Source organism: Nannobrachium achirus (assembly GCF_963921795.1).
Source record: "Nannobrachium achirus genome assembly, chromosome: 13".
NCBI classification, from domain to species: Eukaryota; Metazoa; Chordata; class Actinopteri; order Myctophiformes; family Myctophidae; genus Nannobrachium; species Nannobrachium achirus.
In genome coordinates, this window is record NC_137833.1 from 61,276,597 (window position 1) to 61,294,655 (window position 18,059).

Genomic DNA, 18,059 nt, shown 5'->3' on the forward strand with positions numbered 1-18,059 from the left:
GATTAAAAACTAACAAACACTAATCAAAGAAGCGTTTAGAAACTCCAAAACCTTTAAGACCGTCTTGCATAATCAATAAGAGTGTACAACATGGCAAGGTAACAACACGACCACATCTCTACCAAAGTACCATTGCTGTTCAGGTTGTGTTAAATGTGCTAACTGCTATTTCACTTGCACACATAGACATCAAGGGGGCTTGAGCCCCTGCCCTTTTACCCGTCTATAAAAAGTGTCCTCTCCAGACCATGAATGCATTTTTCACTATGGTGAAAGAAATGCAAATGACCCTCTTTCCATGCCATACCCGAAGGCAGCATTCAAGAGAATTGCCCTGTCCAAACTCTCCTGAACTTGAATGCAGCATCTTAGGTTGAAAGAATTGCCCTCTCTGTGTAGAAATACATGCTGTACGCCACATTGCCATTTTTATGCTTAGTTTAGTGTGGTATCAAGTACTGAAAATAGCCGACCTCCAAGCTCACAACGTGTCGCAGCGCGACGCGTTGTGAGCTTGGAGGTCTGCTATTTTCTATATTTTCACCAAAAGGCCCTTTTAGATATTTCAGCCCCTGCCTCTCTAACATTCTCTGCACGTCCCTGAGCAAGACAAAGGAAGGGGATGTGTGAAAAAATAGATAAGCTAAGCAAAGCAGGGGGCAAATTAAGTGTCTAATAAACTAATGATTCTACATCGTGCCCTGATGTTTGATTACTATATATACAGGAAGCAATAGTAGCAAGCAGCCCTGGGTACCATGACAGACATACACATAGGATAAACAAACCATAGCAGACAGAGGAGAGAGAGTTGTCTGTGTTTGCGCACGTGTTTCTTGATAAATCACATTTCTATTTTTCACTGTGGTGCCACCAAGGCAAAAGCAGACTGTGTGTGCGTTTGTCTGCATGTACACAGCTGTGACAGGTACGAGAGTACGATATGACTGATACGACTTAAGGTGGCCCGTGCCGTGCCCGACCCGTTCACTTCTATTTTTACAACAAGCAATTAGTAACTCAGCGTTAAATAATGAGTTTCTAAACTGAGAGCACAGCATTCACTGTGTACTTGTGTACGGTCTGTGTCAGTCGCTAGCAGAAAGGGGGGGGGGGAGTGTGAAGTGCTAATATAAGGGCTGGGGTGGAGTCTGAAGAGGTGAGTCTTCATATTCATTGGGAGTGAGTCTGCAGTTGTAACTGCAGTGGGGAGTTTGTTCCACCGTTTTGGGAGCCACTAGAGAGAAGCGTCTGCAGGGGCGTCACAAGGGGGGGGGGGGGGGGGGGAGGAGGGGGGTAGTGGGACTGAGTTACCAGGGCCCAAGGTGGAGGGGCCTTAATTGCGACCGTAGGTCGCACTTACTACAGAAAGCTGCTCGAGGTGTCCGTCCGTCCGTCCGTCCGTCACACACGTCACACGTCACACTTTTGCCCTGCTCATATCTCCGCAACCGTTGCCCCGATCCATGCCAGATTTTGCACACACACTCCTTACCTGCCAAACTACAACCTCCAAGGACCCCCGGAGCTCCAGGGACCCCCAGCTCCCTCGGGGACCCCCAAGTGTAAAAAATGAGCACATGTGCAAAAATTACCAAATGACCACCCCAACGGGGCTGCTCACGGGGCATTCCCGGGGACCACCCACTCCTGGTGCTCCAGAACGGATGCAAAAGTGGTGGCGCCCCCAGTGGAGGACCCCCTGCCACTGCAGCTCACATAAAATGCCGTAACTCGGGCTAGGAGCGACCGGGAGAGCCGGGGCCGGTACCTATTCGTCCGCCTTGGCGGCGCGGAGACCCCACCCCTCATTTCTGTAAGTGACCTACGGTCGCTTATCTCCCGATTAGGGAGTCTTACTGGTTATTTCATGCTTTAACTATTGAAAAATAGCAGATATATAAGCTCACAGTGCTGCACAGAGTGCCGTGCTGCGAGCTTGTAGATCTGCTATGTTTGAAATGTCGTGAAAATGTGTGCAAATCTTTGAATATATGTGTTTTTTAAGCAAACATTTATAACTGCTTCTGGGGAGGTCCCTGGAACTAAATATTTTGAGATGGGCAGTGATGTTACTAGGTTTTCAATGTAATGGGTCCAGGGACCCACAGGTGGTCATTCAAATGGGTCCCAGAAAAGTTTTATGAGTCCTCAATATAAAGTTTACGCGCGCGAAATGGCATCGGACGTCGGTGGAATCAAAACATTGACGTTTCTATCGCCTGTTTAAGACTTTCTACGTGGATTTTATTTGTGTTAACGTAGGGTAAAGTAGGATGCTTTCACCCATGAACAATGGTGGTGTCTGTGGATTTTTTATTTTTTTTTACCGCGACGCGGTAAATTATTTTAACATGGACTCCAATGGAGGCGCATCCCCAGGACCCCGGGACCATGACATGAATGAGTCCCTGGGTGACTTGAATGAGTTTTTGATGCGGGATGCGCACGTAATGACATCACTGGATGGGGGTCCGTGGCCAAATACATATCATTTTGGAGGTCCTTCACATGAAAAAAAGTTTGAGCACCACTGACATAGGAACATAGGTTTTTCCAAAAATCAAGTCAATTTTCACGATTTTTTAAAAGTTCGGTGCCGCGCTGTGAGCTTGTGTATCTGCTATTTTTCAATCGTTAAAGCACAAAATAACGCAGTGAATCCTATTACCCAGGGCCCAGAATTTGGTGAGACACCCCTGAGCGTCTAGGACGTGCAGAGAGTCGTCCCGGGTGTTTCAGGGAGGGTTCAGGTCCCTGTGTCAGCTGATCTGACTGAGTAGGGTTGGATCAGGAAATGATAATATCGCAGAGAAACATAGGACTAGAGATGTTGAGCCTGATTGCGCACTGTGTGTCGCACACCGAAAGGGGTGTAACAATATAGTAACATTTTAATTTGCAATGATGTACTATATCGTTTGCAAAAGCAAAATATCGTACCGTTTTGGCTTTATATCGTATCGTATCGTATCGTATCGTTTTAAAATGCAGTAATCGGTATCGAATCGTTTTGCAAATGCAAATAATTGTTTGTATGGAAACTAACTACCTATGTGTGCCTTGTATTTAGCAATTTTAAGAGAGATGAGGGGGGAGTGGGACTGAGTTACTAGAGCCCAAGGTGGAGGGGGCCTGGAATTATTGTATACTTTAGCTATTGAAAAATAGCAGATATACAAGCTCGCAGTGCAGCACTCGGTGACGCGCAGCGAGCTCGTATATCTGCTATTTCTGAAAAAGTCGTAAAAATGTGTGCACATCTTTGAATATATGTATTTTTTAAGCAAACATTTGTAACTCAAATGTTGCTTCATGGGGGGTCCCTGGAACTAAATATTTTGAGATGGGGGTCCGTGGCCAAATACATATCATTCTGGGGATCCTTCACATGAAAAGGTTTGAGCACCACTGACATAGAAACAAAGGATTTGAAACATTCAAAGACTTTCACGATTTTTCAAAAATAGCAGATCTACAAGCTTGCAGCGTGGTACTCGGTGCCGCACTGCGAGCTTGTTTATCTGCTATTTTTCAATAGTTAAAGCACCCATGGCCCAGAATGTGGTGTGGCACCCCTGCTGGTGTCCACATGGACAGCCATGGGTAGCAGACTGTCGCCAGGTATGGATGTTTCAGGTAGATCAATAGAACATTTTGGCTGGAGTAATAGAATTGTATTGGCAATGGATGGTGGCCGGAAAATGCCTAGCAGAAACCCTGAAACACATATGATACACTGAGAGACAAACACAAACACACACATTTTAGTGTCACCTAAATGTTTGCCGAGTGTCTTACCTCTGATTGTGTGTTTGTTAGGCCAGAGGAACCATGGCAGCAGCAACAGGTAGAGGAGATAGACCAGGGACAGGGCATTGTACCGAAACAGACACGCTGAAGAGAGAGAGAGAGAGAAATATTACTCTTTAAAATTCATTATTAACAATAATACCAGCAAGACTCCCTAAATCGGGAGGTAATCGACCGTCAGGTCGCATACACTAACTTTAGAAGGCAATGGTAGGCAATCAGGAGGGAATAGGGAAATGGTACAGATCCATGTTGATGACATGACTGTGTACCACTTGGGGTCTAATAACAGTGTAGCTCGCATGTCAATCTCAGACTTGACGTGGCTAGTCTGTGAAGTCAATCTATATGACGCCATATTTAGGAAAGGTTTTATACTAATCTGACCGCCTCTGATCACCATTATTCTCTAAAATGTGAGATTGTAAATATTACAAAATGATGTGGGTGAAAGTGGATAAGTTGCATTATAAGGTACTAGAAGCCCAGCGTCTAGTCGGCGACCTGGCCAACTCGGGAACGATGTAAATAGGGAATGAATGCCCTGCCGATTAATGCAAACCCCATTATACCTGTTGTCATAGGACCCGTTTTGACCATCTGTTTGCCTGTGTCCATTTATGCCCATATATGGTGATATCTGTATCTTTCTGTCTGTCGGCGTCTATTTTATGTCCATATATGGAGATCACTGCAGATATAGTTCTGGGTCCATTTTATGCCCATATATGCCCATATATGGAGATATCTGTCTATTTGCGTCCATTTTATGCCCATATATTGAGATCTCTGTATCTGTCTGTCTGTGTCCCTTTATGCCCGTAAATGGAGATATCTGTTTATCTGTGTCCATTTTATGCCCATATATGAGATCTCTGTCGCTTTTTGTTTGTTTCTTCTTTAATGCATCATTCAAGTCATCCTCCCAGTCCCACGCTTTGTTGCTTGTCTTATGTTTGTCTTTGTCTCTTTTATTTTCTTTTTTGGAGCGGGCCCCATGAATGCCCCACCCTTTAATGCAAACCCCAATATACCTGTTGTCATAGGACACGTTTTGACCATCTGTTTGCCTTTGTCCCCACCCTTTAATGCAAACCCCAATATACCTGTTGTCATAGGACCCGTTTTGACCATCTGTTTGCCTTTGTCCCCTTATACCCATATATGGAGATCTCTGCAGATCTCCGGTTGCGGAAAACTCTGATGTCAGACATCAGCTCCGCATTCGGGCATTCATTTTATGCCCATATCTGGAGAACGCGCGTGCCGGTGGGAAGAGATACGCGGATTACATACACACAGACAGACAGACAGACAGACAGACAGAGATTTGTCGCATTTATAGATAGATAATACATGTGTTTGGCACATACTGAATGTGTGCACGGCGTATGTACTGTATGGAAGATACTGAGCAGTCTGTTGAAGAACAGTAACATTTTTATTTTACTTATCTTTTTGTGTCATACTCAATACATATAATTATTAAAGGACTTACGTGCCACAAGGCACAAAGTGGATACGTAACAGGTAACAATACATATTATTGTTGTTGCGCCATCAAGCTTCTTGGAATATGTAATAACATTACAATAGAGCTGGCTGACTTCCCTTGCATTCTCATTCAGGGACGTGCAGAGAATGTTAGAGAGGCAGGGGCTGACATTTCTAAAAGTGCCTTTTGGTGAAAATATAGAAAATAGCAGACCTCCAAGCTCACAACGGTGCTTGACACCACATTGAACTAAGCATAATCAAGTGACTACTGGAGATGTGGCGTAACAGCATGGATTTCTACACAGAGAGGGCAATTCTGTCAACATAAGATGCTGCATTCAAGTTCAGGAGAGTTTGGACAAGGCAATTCTCTTTAATGCTGCCTTCAGGTATGGCATGGAAAGAGGGCATTTGCATTTCTTTCACAATAGTAAAAACTGTATTCATAGTCTGGAGAGGGCACTTTTTACAGACGGTTAAAAGGGCAGGGGCTCAAGCCCCCTTTCATGTCTATGTGTGCACGTGCCTGGTCTCATTTCAGTTCTGGTGGCAGTGTGTCAAGATTTTTAAAGTGGGAGTAGGGTCATTCTTTACAAAATGAATCCATTAGGGCTATATTTTGATGGGTGAATGGGTTTATGCCATTGTTGTCAATGCCAACCGTGAACCAATAAATGTAAAGTGTTAGATGGCACACACTTACTACGGCTAAAGCCAAGTTTGAACTTCAAGTTTGGCCCTCTTGACTCCATTAAAATGATTAGAAATGTGCCTTTGGCAACTTGTCCAATCATTTTTTCTTTTTATTATTCATAATAATAATTAAGTACCCCCTGTACAGAGAAGACTCTGTTGAAGACCCCTGTTCTAACTCTTCATTCAACCTCCAGGTCCCTCCGTAGCTCTTGGTTGTCCTACAATCCAAACTTTAATACATTCAATCCGGGTAAGCATCTGTGTCAGTGTGTTTAGCTATACATTAGTGTGTGGGTCCACAGCCAAATATAATTTTGGGGGTCCTTGACATGAAAAACGTTTGAGCACCACTGATTGGCCCATAGCAACATAAATATTTCAGAAAACCGTTGGGATTTAGAAGATATCGGCCACAGGTTTTAACGGCCAGGTCAGGGTTGACATGCCTTGACTGTTGCAGCCCCTTCTGTGGAACAGCATTCCCCGATCCCTATCACATCTGCCCCGTGGTGTGCCACGCATTCACTGCGCTTTATTTTGAAGAGCCCCGGAAGCCACAATCGTGTCCATGTAGTGGAAATGTACTTTCACACGGAGAAGAAAAATTCTAACCGCGGCCGAGTGTCCCATCGAAAAAAGCAGTCCTCTGTGATCGAAGGGGTTTGGGGAGATAAAGCAGGGTAGCGCAATGAATAGGAGCCTATGTAAATAAAATTACATGCTTCATGATGTCACCCAATGGAACACAGCACAGTGTGTCGCTTTCACCCGTGAGGCACAATTATTCAGAAGAAACCGACAAGCGCGACCTGATATATAATGACTTTTGTCATTTCTTCTTTGTTTTACTTGACTTGAGCTGAATCCTCTTTCTAAAATGGGCAGATCAAGAGAGCTCACAAATTAAGCTCTAAGATGTATGGAAGCAATAAGGTAGGAAAGTGGGACTAATTATATTTTACTGACACAAATGGGAAAGAATGGGACTAAATGAAGTGCAGCGCAAGTTTATGCAGGGCATGGGAGTCAAGTTGCTGCTCAGCTGTAGTCAGATGTCAGTCAGCTCTGTTCTCATACCTCATTAACATATCTGCTGGTCATTATGTCACATGACTGCCATACTCCAATCAAAGCTCTCAATCAGTAGGGAAGGCTCCTTTAAATAGAGCTTGCTTTCTCTACCAATGCTTGGTTCCGGAGCTTCGGAATCATTTGCTGCTTGCTTCCTCCTCCACCCCAGCCTCCACCTTTGCATGATCAGTCTGGCTAAGCTCAAATACTTGTGATTGTCTGATTAAGTTACATGTCAATGTGGTTAAGCAAGTACTGTGATCTTGACTAAGTTCATGTCAATGTTGTTAAGCTCATACTGTGATTTAGTCTAAGTTCATGTCAATGTTGTTAGCTCAATACTGTGATTTGACTATGTTACATGTCATGGTTATTGCTATTTGCTATTCTATCCCTATGGGGGGGTATTGTTATGCGTTCCCTGATTTTGCTTAGCATGCTCAGAAAAGCCTGCACAAAATTCAGGGAGCATCTCCGAACGCGGAGCCCTTCAAACGCCAAGTTTAACTGTATCCCATTTATGCAATAAATGGTTAAATATCCTTGCCAAGTCTATCTGTTCATTATGTAATAAATTGTTATATTCTTGACGTGAATGTTCCTGACTAAAATGAGCAAATTCCAGAGATCTATCTCTGTTTTCTCCGTTATAAAAGCTTGCAAATTGCTGTCCAGTTACTTGATGGCCAACTTGAGTTGAATTAACTTGCCCCGTGAACATGAAATGCCAATGCAGGCATAGCTATATTTTTGTAGAAGTAGTTCTAGAGAGAAAATATTACTCTTTAAAATTGATTGGGTCTAATAACAGAGTACAGTTTCAGCTCAGGTCCAGTTGACTATGAATAGAGAGTGTAAGAGGTTAAGTGGGGAGACAGAACAGTTGAACATTACCTGGGCAATTATATGTATTTGAAAAGACTTGCGTTTGGATATGCGCACCGAAGAGAGCTCACAAATGTGGAATATATAATTCAATGTGTTCTCCAAAATGCCGCAGCACAATTGGTCCAGCCAAAAATGTCACATGTCTCCCCCCTTTTCCGCTCCCTCCACTGGCTCCCTTTTGCTGCCCGCACAGAATACAAAACACTGATGCTGGCCTTCAAAGCCACCAAAGGTATGACCATATCTTCAAAACCCCACCTGTGCACAGCTAACACAGGGATGCAGTCAGAACCTTCGCTAAAAACCCCAGGACAACGATCCACTCGTCCTAGACTCTTTGCCCTCCAGGTCCCATACTCTGGAATAAACTTCCAGTTGCATTTAGAACTGAAGACTCACTCCCTAGCTTCCACCATGGTCTGAAGACTCACTTATTCAGACTCCACCTTAGCCCATAGCACTTTAGTACCGTAGCACTTGTCTACCCTCAATGACCATACGTGTAATTTAGATAGCATCTTTTATATGTTTTACATTTTATTATTTTACTGAATAGGTGCTTGGTACCTGTTGTCTTAGATTAGCCTATTATGTCTTTCCATTTGATGTAGTGATGTATAATGTTACTTATTGTAAATCACTCTGGATTAAGAATGTCTGATAAATGCGTAAATTGTAAATTGTGCAGTCAAAACTTCTGCTTATCTGACAACCACTCTCCAACTCCAGCTATACAGCTCCAGACATATTGTACATGAGGGATCCACCCATTCTGACTATCGTATATTCAGTATTCAACAGTACAACCATACAATAACCAAAGCCCTATTATATGTACTTTGTTTACTGGGTGTCCCCCAAGATGTTATACTTTTCCACCTCTGCAGACAATCTCTATATATCCAACTTATAGCCAACCTACAGGGTTCAAGGTTGTACTTTATGGTTACATCTTTTGTACAGGTACATAAGAGTAAAACTTAGTTTTGTTCGGCTTCCTTTCAGACAATGCAGTGGTATATATAAAATAAAATAAGAGCTGAACAACACAAAAACAATCTAAAGATAAAAATAAGAGCAAAAAAAAAAAAAGCATCCTCAGCTGTACATGTGCATAAGGCATTATTTTCCCGTAGTAGCTACTATACTTTATCTTTTTTGGCTAGTGATTCTTTGTGCCCAGGACCGTTTTCATCTTTGACAGTTTGTTCATGTGCCTGATTGTTTGTGGAAAGAATCTTTTTAGCAGTCTGCTGCTAGTAGCTTTGAGACTGTGTAGTCATTTTCCATGCGGCAACATTTTGAACAGACTGTGGTTGGGATGGTGTAGATCTTTGATGATTTCCTGGGCTTTTTTGACACAGCGTTCGTTGTACAGGGCTTGGATTGGGGGGAGATTGCATAAGCTGATGCGTTCGGCTGTCCGCACGACCCTCTGCAGGTAGTCCAGTCATTTTAGGCCAAAATTAGGCCAAACCTGGAACAAATTGCAATAGTAGCAAACTCAACTGATTTTGTATCCTCAATATGTCCTTAGTGAGGGAAAAAAAGTCCCAAGGAATCCCACCGGGGCAAAGTTTTGAAAACGACCTATCTACCTTCACTTACTATACACTACAATATAAAGGAAAAAATTACTGAAAAAAAATCTGCTTTAAGTGGGATATGAGGGGTCAAACTAGGGGTTTTTAATTATTCTGAATCCATTGCAATCATTTGTTTTGCACGAAAAACATTCCTTGGGCCAGAAATGGCCACTCAAAACGTCAATTTTCATCAATTTTCATCAATTTTCAGTCTTTTGGGGTCCGTTTTTAGCCCAAGGAATGTTTTTCATGCAAAACAAATGCTTGCAATGGATTCAGAATAATTAAAAACCCCTAGTTTGACCCCTCATATCCCACTTAAAGCAGATTTTTTTTCAGTCCTTTTTTCCGTTATATTGTAGTGTATAGTAATTGAAGGTAGGTAGGTCGTTTTCAAAACTTTGCCCCGGTGGGATTCCTTGGGACTTTTTTTCCCTCACTAAGGACGTAATGAGGATACAAAATCAGTTGAGTTTGCTACTATTGCAATTTGTTCTAGGTCTAACCCTAAAATGACTGGACTAAGGGCCTTGCTGCTGAGGTTGGTGCAGCCGCCATACCAAGCAGTGTACAAGCTCACGTGTCAGTCATGTCTACATGTGTCATAAATCTACATGCGTCACAATCCCAACCACAGCGCGTTGTGAGCTTGCACATCAGCTGTTTTCGCCTATTATGTCATGCCCAAAATAGGGACGCCAGGTTTCAGTGGTTAAAGAATGTGAAGAATCCCCCGTAATGTCCCTCCTATCAACGTATTGTGCCATCTCCTCTCTCTCTGCAGACACACGGTGCTGGCAAGACAAAAAGGAATGCTGTCAGAGCAGAGTGACTGGCACGCCAAGCGGCCCTGATCCAAACCTCTTCAATATGTAAAGTGCTGAGGTGGCCTACAGCAGACATCAGCCTCGATGGATGTTCAACTCTTCTATCTCCCCACTTGACCTCTTATACTCGCTATTCATAGTCAACTGGACCCCAGTAGAAAATGTACTCCAATTTGTTCAATACGGTCTTCAAATCTCTTCACCAAAAATAGTTAATCTACAAGCTCACGACGATGTGATCCCCAGAATAGGGATGCTTGGGTTCAAGTAGGGCTGCAACTAACGATTATTTTCATAATCGATTAATCGGTTGATTATTTAAACTAAAAATCAATTAATCGGATTATGGCATTTATTTAGCTATAACCTTATACATTAGATATGAGTTTCTTGTAGACATGTTCTAACTAACAGAAAATACATTAAAGATGAATAATTCATCATTTATTACATTTTGCTCAGCTGCCGATTAGGTTTCAAATAAAAGACAAATAATAAATACCTTTTTCTGACTGCATACTGATTAAAGAATAGCTACACATTTGTCAGGCTAATTTAAAAATAAATATTCAAGTCATATTTGTTCTTGACCCAATATTCCTGCACGGTATTAACTCTTTCTGTGCCAAATGCCAAAATGGCTCCAAGGTAGCTGTGCCACGGTTTTGTATGTTTTTCTTTATTGCGCAATCAAAAAAATGTTTTTTTTTTATAATTTTTTTCCCCACTGAAACAGACACAGTTGTTGTGATTCAGTGGCAAAAAGAATTTTGTCAATCAGACAAATGGTTCCAGAGATAGAGCTGTTTGAATGAAAAAAAGTGTCCATCCACTAGAATGAACACACATTTTCTCAATCAGCTAAACGAGGGAGCCAACACACAAACAGAGAAAAGCATCTCTCTGATCCCAGGTCATTTTGACATCTTTAAAAAAAAAAAAAAAAAAAATGATTTTTTTTTTTTTTTTTTTTTTTTTTATACAAAAAACTCAAAAGACGTCAAAGACGTCATTGGCACTGAACGCCTTTGCAAAACAAACGTCATGAGACGTCATTGGCACAGAATGAGTTAATAAAAGTTCCAGCGATTAGCAATTCGATTATGATTACTAAATTAGTTGGCAACTAATTGAGTAATCGATTCGATTACGATTAATCGATTAATCGTTGCAGCCCTTTCAAGTAAGGATAAGGATAATACTGCCAATTTCTAAACTCACCTCACTATAACTGGTGAAACAGTGGCTGTGCCGAGTACTTATCCATCTCATACGTATTTTCATCTCTTACATGATGCATTCATAGTAAGGATACTTTTTTTTTCTGCTGTCTGCTACAACACACAAGTATTTTACCAAACCATACTCTGGCCACATCCTGCCTTAATATTCTTCAATCTTCAATTACTTAAAACATTATTTATGGATTACTGTGGACTGTGACCCCCGCAACCAACAATATAATTAAACGGAACTGCCTCTGCTCCATCATTACAGTCTAGGGCTGGGTCTCAACTAAATCTCTTGCTGGATATTTCCTCACTCCTCTATCCTCACTTGAACTGGAAGTTCAACTCAGTCCGCCACTTTCACAGTCATGATGCCAGGTCTCATATTCCTGTTCCACAGAGCGAGGGGTGAGGATTAGGAGGCATCTCTGAGGGGCTATGAGCAGGGGTGTCCCACCAAATACTGGGCCCTGGGTACTTTAACTATTGAAAAATAGCAGATATACAAGCTCACAGCGAGCTTGTAGATCTGCTATTTTTGAAACATCGTGAAAATAGTCTTTGAATATTTCAAATCCTTCTATTCTCTTATGTTTCTAGAAATTCTATGTCAGTGGTGCTCAAACCTTTTCATGTGAAGGACCCCCAAAATGATATGTAGGTCTATTTGGCCACGGACCCCCATCTCAAAATATTTAGTTCCAGGGACGCCCCCCAGAAGCACCATTTTAGTTAGAAATCTTCGCTTAAAAAAAATGTAGCGACTTTTCAAAAATAGCAGATCTACAAGCTCCCATAGCTAAAGTATAAAATAATTCCAGGCCCCTCCACCCTGGGCCCTAGTAACTCAGTCCCACTTTTCCCCCCCTTGTGACGCCCCTGGCTATGAGCGAGGGGCAGGGTATTTTTGCAGGTCTTCCAGTCCGAGTGTATCAAAAAAGCAACTGGGTTAAGCACCACTGGTCCGATCAGTTTAACATTCACCAGGTTAGCATTCACCAGCGTTAGTTTTACTGAGGTTAAGGACGGTTAGGTTTAGGTGTATCTCTAGGTGTACCCCCGACTTTCGTCACCTCCGCGCAGCCAATCACAAGCTTCTGCTGCCTTAACCCAGTTGCTTTTTTGATACACTCGGACTGAAAGACCTGCAGAAAAACACTCTCCCATGAGCCAGGATGCATGAGTGCTGCCTTCCAGGGAGAAGCTGAACACCATGGCGTTAACAACATCACATAACACCACAGCTGGTCATTTTACGCTAGGTGTCCAAGTGTGCTTGCGTACGTGTCACGGGGGATGCTGTTGTGAAACTGTAGCGAGGCAAATTAAACTACAGTAGCATAAGTAAAGACTATTTAGTGTGGTTGCAACCAGACTATAGTACTTGTTCATTGTTCCCTTCCTAGATAAACTTTATTTTGCCGCGCTACTCCTCCTACAGTTTTGGTGACACACACGTGGGGGTGATAAAAGGTTATCAAATAATGTGTTTTTCTTTAATAAAGTGATATGGGGTCAATGAGGAGGCATTTATAAACACAATTAGACAATTCAATTAATTTGAGTAACTGTAACTAAAGCAGTGTGCTTAATATTGATGACATCAGTGATCTCCATATATGGGCATAAAAGGAACAAGGACATATATTAGATATTTGCAAGTGTGACCCGCCTCAAGGAAACCACACTTGCAATTTCCAGTTGCATCCTTCTAGTCTTTCATGGCATCAATGAGCCGTTTACAAATCAATACAGTTATGACATTGGAGGGTGGAGCTCGGCTGTGTTGCAATCAGAAATGGACATTGCTTTTCTAAACAAAATCTCTTTGCATCGTTTCCTCCATGGGAGGGACTAAGATGGAAAGAAGTGTTCAATGTACAAGGTTGGCAGCAAAATATGTAGTCACTAGGGCAGGGGTCTTCAACGTTTTCAGGCCGGGGACCCCCAAACTGATGGGGAGATGGAGCAGGGACCCCCTACCACCTCGTAGGGTGGGGGGGTCGGGGCTACGACATATTTTTTTTATTTTAAACAAGTACAAGTTACAGCGAGCAGGGTGGGCCGTACCACTATCATTTCTAAACATACTACTTATTAACTGAGAACAGATGTCAATAATATCAACAATCTGTCAATTGCATAGTAATCATGTAGTCAAGCTATTCAAAATGGATAGAATCATGATTTATTTTTTAACATAAATGTGGAAAATGGCAAAAAATAAAATAAAACAATAATTTCACGGACCCCCTGCAGTACCTCCGCGGACCCCCTAGGGGTCGCGGACCCCCTGTTGAAGACCCCTGCGCTAGGGCATTAACGACTTGTGAGTCAACTCAACTCAGTAAAAAGTTGAGTTGAAGTCGACTTTATCGTTTGATGACGTCATCACATCACACACATCACACACTATCTGGGGGTCCCCAGATGATTAACTTAATGTGAAACATTGTTTTCTCACCCAACAGTAAACAAACCAACATAAAGTTTAAGTGTATAGAGGGTATCTGCACATTTCTAAAGTGACAACTTAAGGACTTTTTAATACCTCTAAAATAACAAATTAAACATTGTCCAAATTGTCAAATATATAGAGGCAGAAATTGTGAAAATAGCCGATCTACATGCTCACAACGCCTGGCGTTGTGAGCATGTAGATCTGCTATTTTCACAATAGACTTTCGACTTTCTCTGGTAGGAGTCGACTTTGGTAATGAAGTCGACTGAGTCCACTTGGTCGACTTTTTCCGTTAATGCCCTAGTAGCTGCCTGCCACAAAATGAGGGACAATGGTTGAACACCATAGCATTGAACACAATGAAAAGACTAATGTAATTTGTAATACTTTTCTGTCTTGTTTATATCTGTTCTACTTATCATATATTACTGTGTATGCTTTGGCAATGTAATGCTTGTCGTGCCAATAAAGCATATTTGAATTGGAATTTGAAGAAGGAAAGGAAGGCAAGGCAAGGAAAGGAAAGGAAGGCAAATAAAGGGAAGGAATGGGAAGGAAAAGAAGGATTTTGTTTCTAGAAGTGGGATGAAGCCCAAGAAAGTCTGTGTGTGAGTCTGTATGTGAGTCTGGGCAGACTCCACACACCAACAGTCTATGATTCCCAGGCTAATCTCACAAACCGCTGGACTGATGAGAGCCAAACGTCTTCCACACACTGCCATTAGGCCGAGTAACTCTGCACATTTTATCTACATGTGTTTTGTATTTTTTTTCTTTTAAATGTGTTGTTTCTTTTTTTAACTTAGAATCTTTAATGGCGGTCAAATCTGGCTAGTACTGCATGCAGCCATACACATGTGTGAGTGGAATGTATTAGCTATCATAAATGTGCGGGAGGGGGGGAGAGAGAGAGAGAGAGAGAGAGAGAGAGAGAGAGAGAGAGAGAGGCAGGGGTTCTGGGGTTATTACTCGTGGAAGGCAAACCCAAGCTGGCTGTCTGCCAACATAATGGTGTGTCCAAGAGTTCCAAGGGGTTTCCCTAAAACCTCTTACAAGCTTTCTCTCCCTCTCAGTGACGTGCAGAGAATGTTAGAGAGGCAGGGGCTGGAATGTTTAAAAGGCTCTTTTGGTGGAAATGTCGAAAATAGCAGACCTCCAAGCTCACAACGCGTTGCAGCTATTTTTGGTGCTTGATACCACACAAAACTAAGCATAATCAAGTCAATACTGGAGATGTGGCGTAACGGCATGGATTTCTACACAGAGAGGGCAATTCTTTCAACATAAGATGCTGCATTCACATTCAGGAGAGTTTGCACAAGACCCTTCTCTTGAGTCTTGAATGCTGCCTTCAGGTATGGTATGGAAAGAGGGCAGTGGCATTTCTTTCACCAAAGTAAAAACTGCATTCATGGTCTGGAGAGGGCACTTTTTACAGCCGGATAAAATGGAAGGGGCTCAAGCCCCCTTTGATGTCTATGTGTGCACGTGACATGCCTGCTCCCTCTCCTCATTGTTGTCAGAATTCTGCCAAATTCCATTTCCCCCACATTTTACTTTTATTTAATTTTTTTACTCTTCCTTCTGTGTTCTGTATTCTTCTGCCATACTTCTCTCGCAATATCTTAAAGGACCATATCCGTGAACTGGTATGTTTAGCCCAGAATACTAGACATTACCACCATTTTCCAAAGCAGTATAGATTTATGAGAAAGCCTTCAGTTAATTTTAGTACTATGGTATGAAAAGGCCTAACAAAATAATATGTTGGTTTCCGGTTGGCGACCAACCCTATTAAATACGTGCGACCCAGATGATTTTATTGGCATTTGGAGTGAAAATAAAAAAATAAATACAATTAATTCAAAATCCGACCGAGTCGATCAAAAACGTCTTACAAAAAATATATTTGGTGCGACCACATTCGCGAAGTTTAATCAAAGTTTTCTTTCGTCTAAAATATCATGTGCGCAAATGTTTTGTTTTACTATTCATGCGTCATTGCCTTCATCGCGAGGAGACGGCGGCGCACAACATAAACAGCAGCACATGCATGTCCTCCTCCAGCCATCGTCTGCCCGTGCAAACCACCTCCTAAAATAATTCGATTGACTACTAAAACGTTTGCAGACATAATTAAGGAGGTGAAACAGTGCCGATGTCAGTTTTCATCTGCAGCCCAACGTAACGATTGGAAGTTATTGCTCTACTTAGCTTGGGTATCCGCTATAGATGCGGTGGACGGGCCGCTTTTGGGCGTTTCGGCCGGGATTTTTCGGGCACGGAGGGGGTCCGCGGGGGTCCCCGAGCGTGGGGGACCCTCCGGGGACCCCCTGGGAGCCGGCCCCGTCCCTCACGGACCCCCTGGGGCCGAGCTGTGGCCTTTTACTAACATGCGGCTACATGCGAACATCTCCGCCGTTTGCTGCTGAGAGACTGCACTCTCGCCTATCCAGGGAGTGCACAGAATTTTGGAGAGGAATGGGCTGACATTTCTAAAAGGGCCTTTTCAGACAGATAAAAATTAAGGGCTCAAGCCCCTTTTGCTGTATGTGCGCACGTGCCTGGCGACTGCGCATCTCATTAGAGACTGATCATTTCAATCCCACCGTTTCTTTGCAAAAACACATTTCTTTTAGAAAACATTTGTATTCTTGTTTCTCCCAGTTTTATTGTTTTTAATGTGTAAATATGAACCATTTAATGATTTAGAAATTGGTAACTCAGGAAAACATAATATATTAAAAAGAAGCATAATCGATCATTGCCATAGGAAAAAAAAAAAAAAAACTACCTACCCATCCTTCCCATGAGGAAATAAAATAAAATTCCTTGCTACCCATCATGCCCACAAAAAAATAAAAATAAAAAATAAAATAAAATAAATTGGCCTAAAATTACAGCCAACCGGAAACCAATGTTTTATTTTGTTAGGCCAAATGTACTTGCAGAGAGTTGAAACTTGCTTGAGATGGAAAATCTCGCTTTTGCGAACGCCCATCATTTCGACCGGAGGGTTAGCGACTCACTCCACGGAGGTTAAGGTTAGGGTTAACGCTCCCCTTGAGATAATAGGCCTATGTCAGTTGTTCTCAACCTTTTCAGGCTGCGACCCCCAAAACAATCATATTTTAACTGGGGACCCCCCAAATAATCATATTTTAACTGGGGTGGGGATTCTGCCTCTAATATTTGACAATTTGGCCAATGTTTAATTTGTCAGTTCAGAGGTATTAAAATGTCCTTAAATTGTCTCTTTAGAAATGTGCAGATACCCTCTATACATTTAAACTGAGAGAAAACAATGTTGCACATTAAGTTAATCATCTGGGAAAAAATAGCTAAAAGTAATGCCAGTGACTCAAGAGGTAGAGTGACCGCTTAGGAGACCCTGTTCGATGCACTCACTGCACTCCTAACTGCTCTGGATAAAAGCACCATTTACTAGACCTGTCACTTTGCCACAGAGTTAGAAGTTTCAGGATTGCTCAGTCAGCTGTTTGGCCTAGCAACAGACACTACACAAATGACACAATCACAGAACACTCGCATGCAAGGAGCGTCTTGCTTCTTGCATTATGAGTTGATATCCACGCAACCTGTGACTCAGCCATGGGACAGGAGATATCTCATATAGGCTTTATCAGAGTCCGAGGTGAAGAGCCATCACCTCAACTTTTAGGTGATAAGCTATCACCTAAAAAAGTGGAGGCCATCATAGTCACGGACTCACAGTGAAGTCCTATCACCGTGCCTCTGCGCCTCTGAAGCCAGGGGGCACATTGATTGGTCAAGATCGACCAATCAGTGAACGGGGGTGATGGGGAGATGTCTGAAGGTAAAAACAGAGGAGAGATGTCTAGGTCCGCGGTGATAGATCTTCACCACGGCTAATGACGTAATGTTGTAGTCACTGTCTACCGACGGTCTCCCGAAAATGTTTGTTTTGAATGTAAAATAATAACAAAAATAATCACTGTATAATCGCAGT

At 42.4% G+C, this 18,059-nt stretch overlaps 1 protein-coding gene across 1 annotated transcript in view; it reads right to left on the bottom strand.

Moving 5' to 3' along the window:
- Positions 1–18,059, bottom strand: part of piezo1 (piezo type mechanosensitive ion channel component 1 (Er blood group)) — a 186,901-nt gene that overhangs the window by 125,354 nt on the left and 43,488 nt on the right. Inside the window, exon 2 of the mRNA XM_080740889.1 lies at positions 3,802–3,897. Coding sequence (XP_080597015.1) covers positions 3,802–3,897 — 96 coding nt within the window. The remainder of the gene's footprint in view (positions 1–3,801; positions 3,898–18,059) is intronic.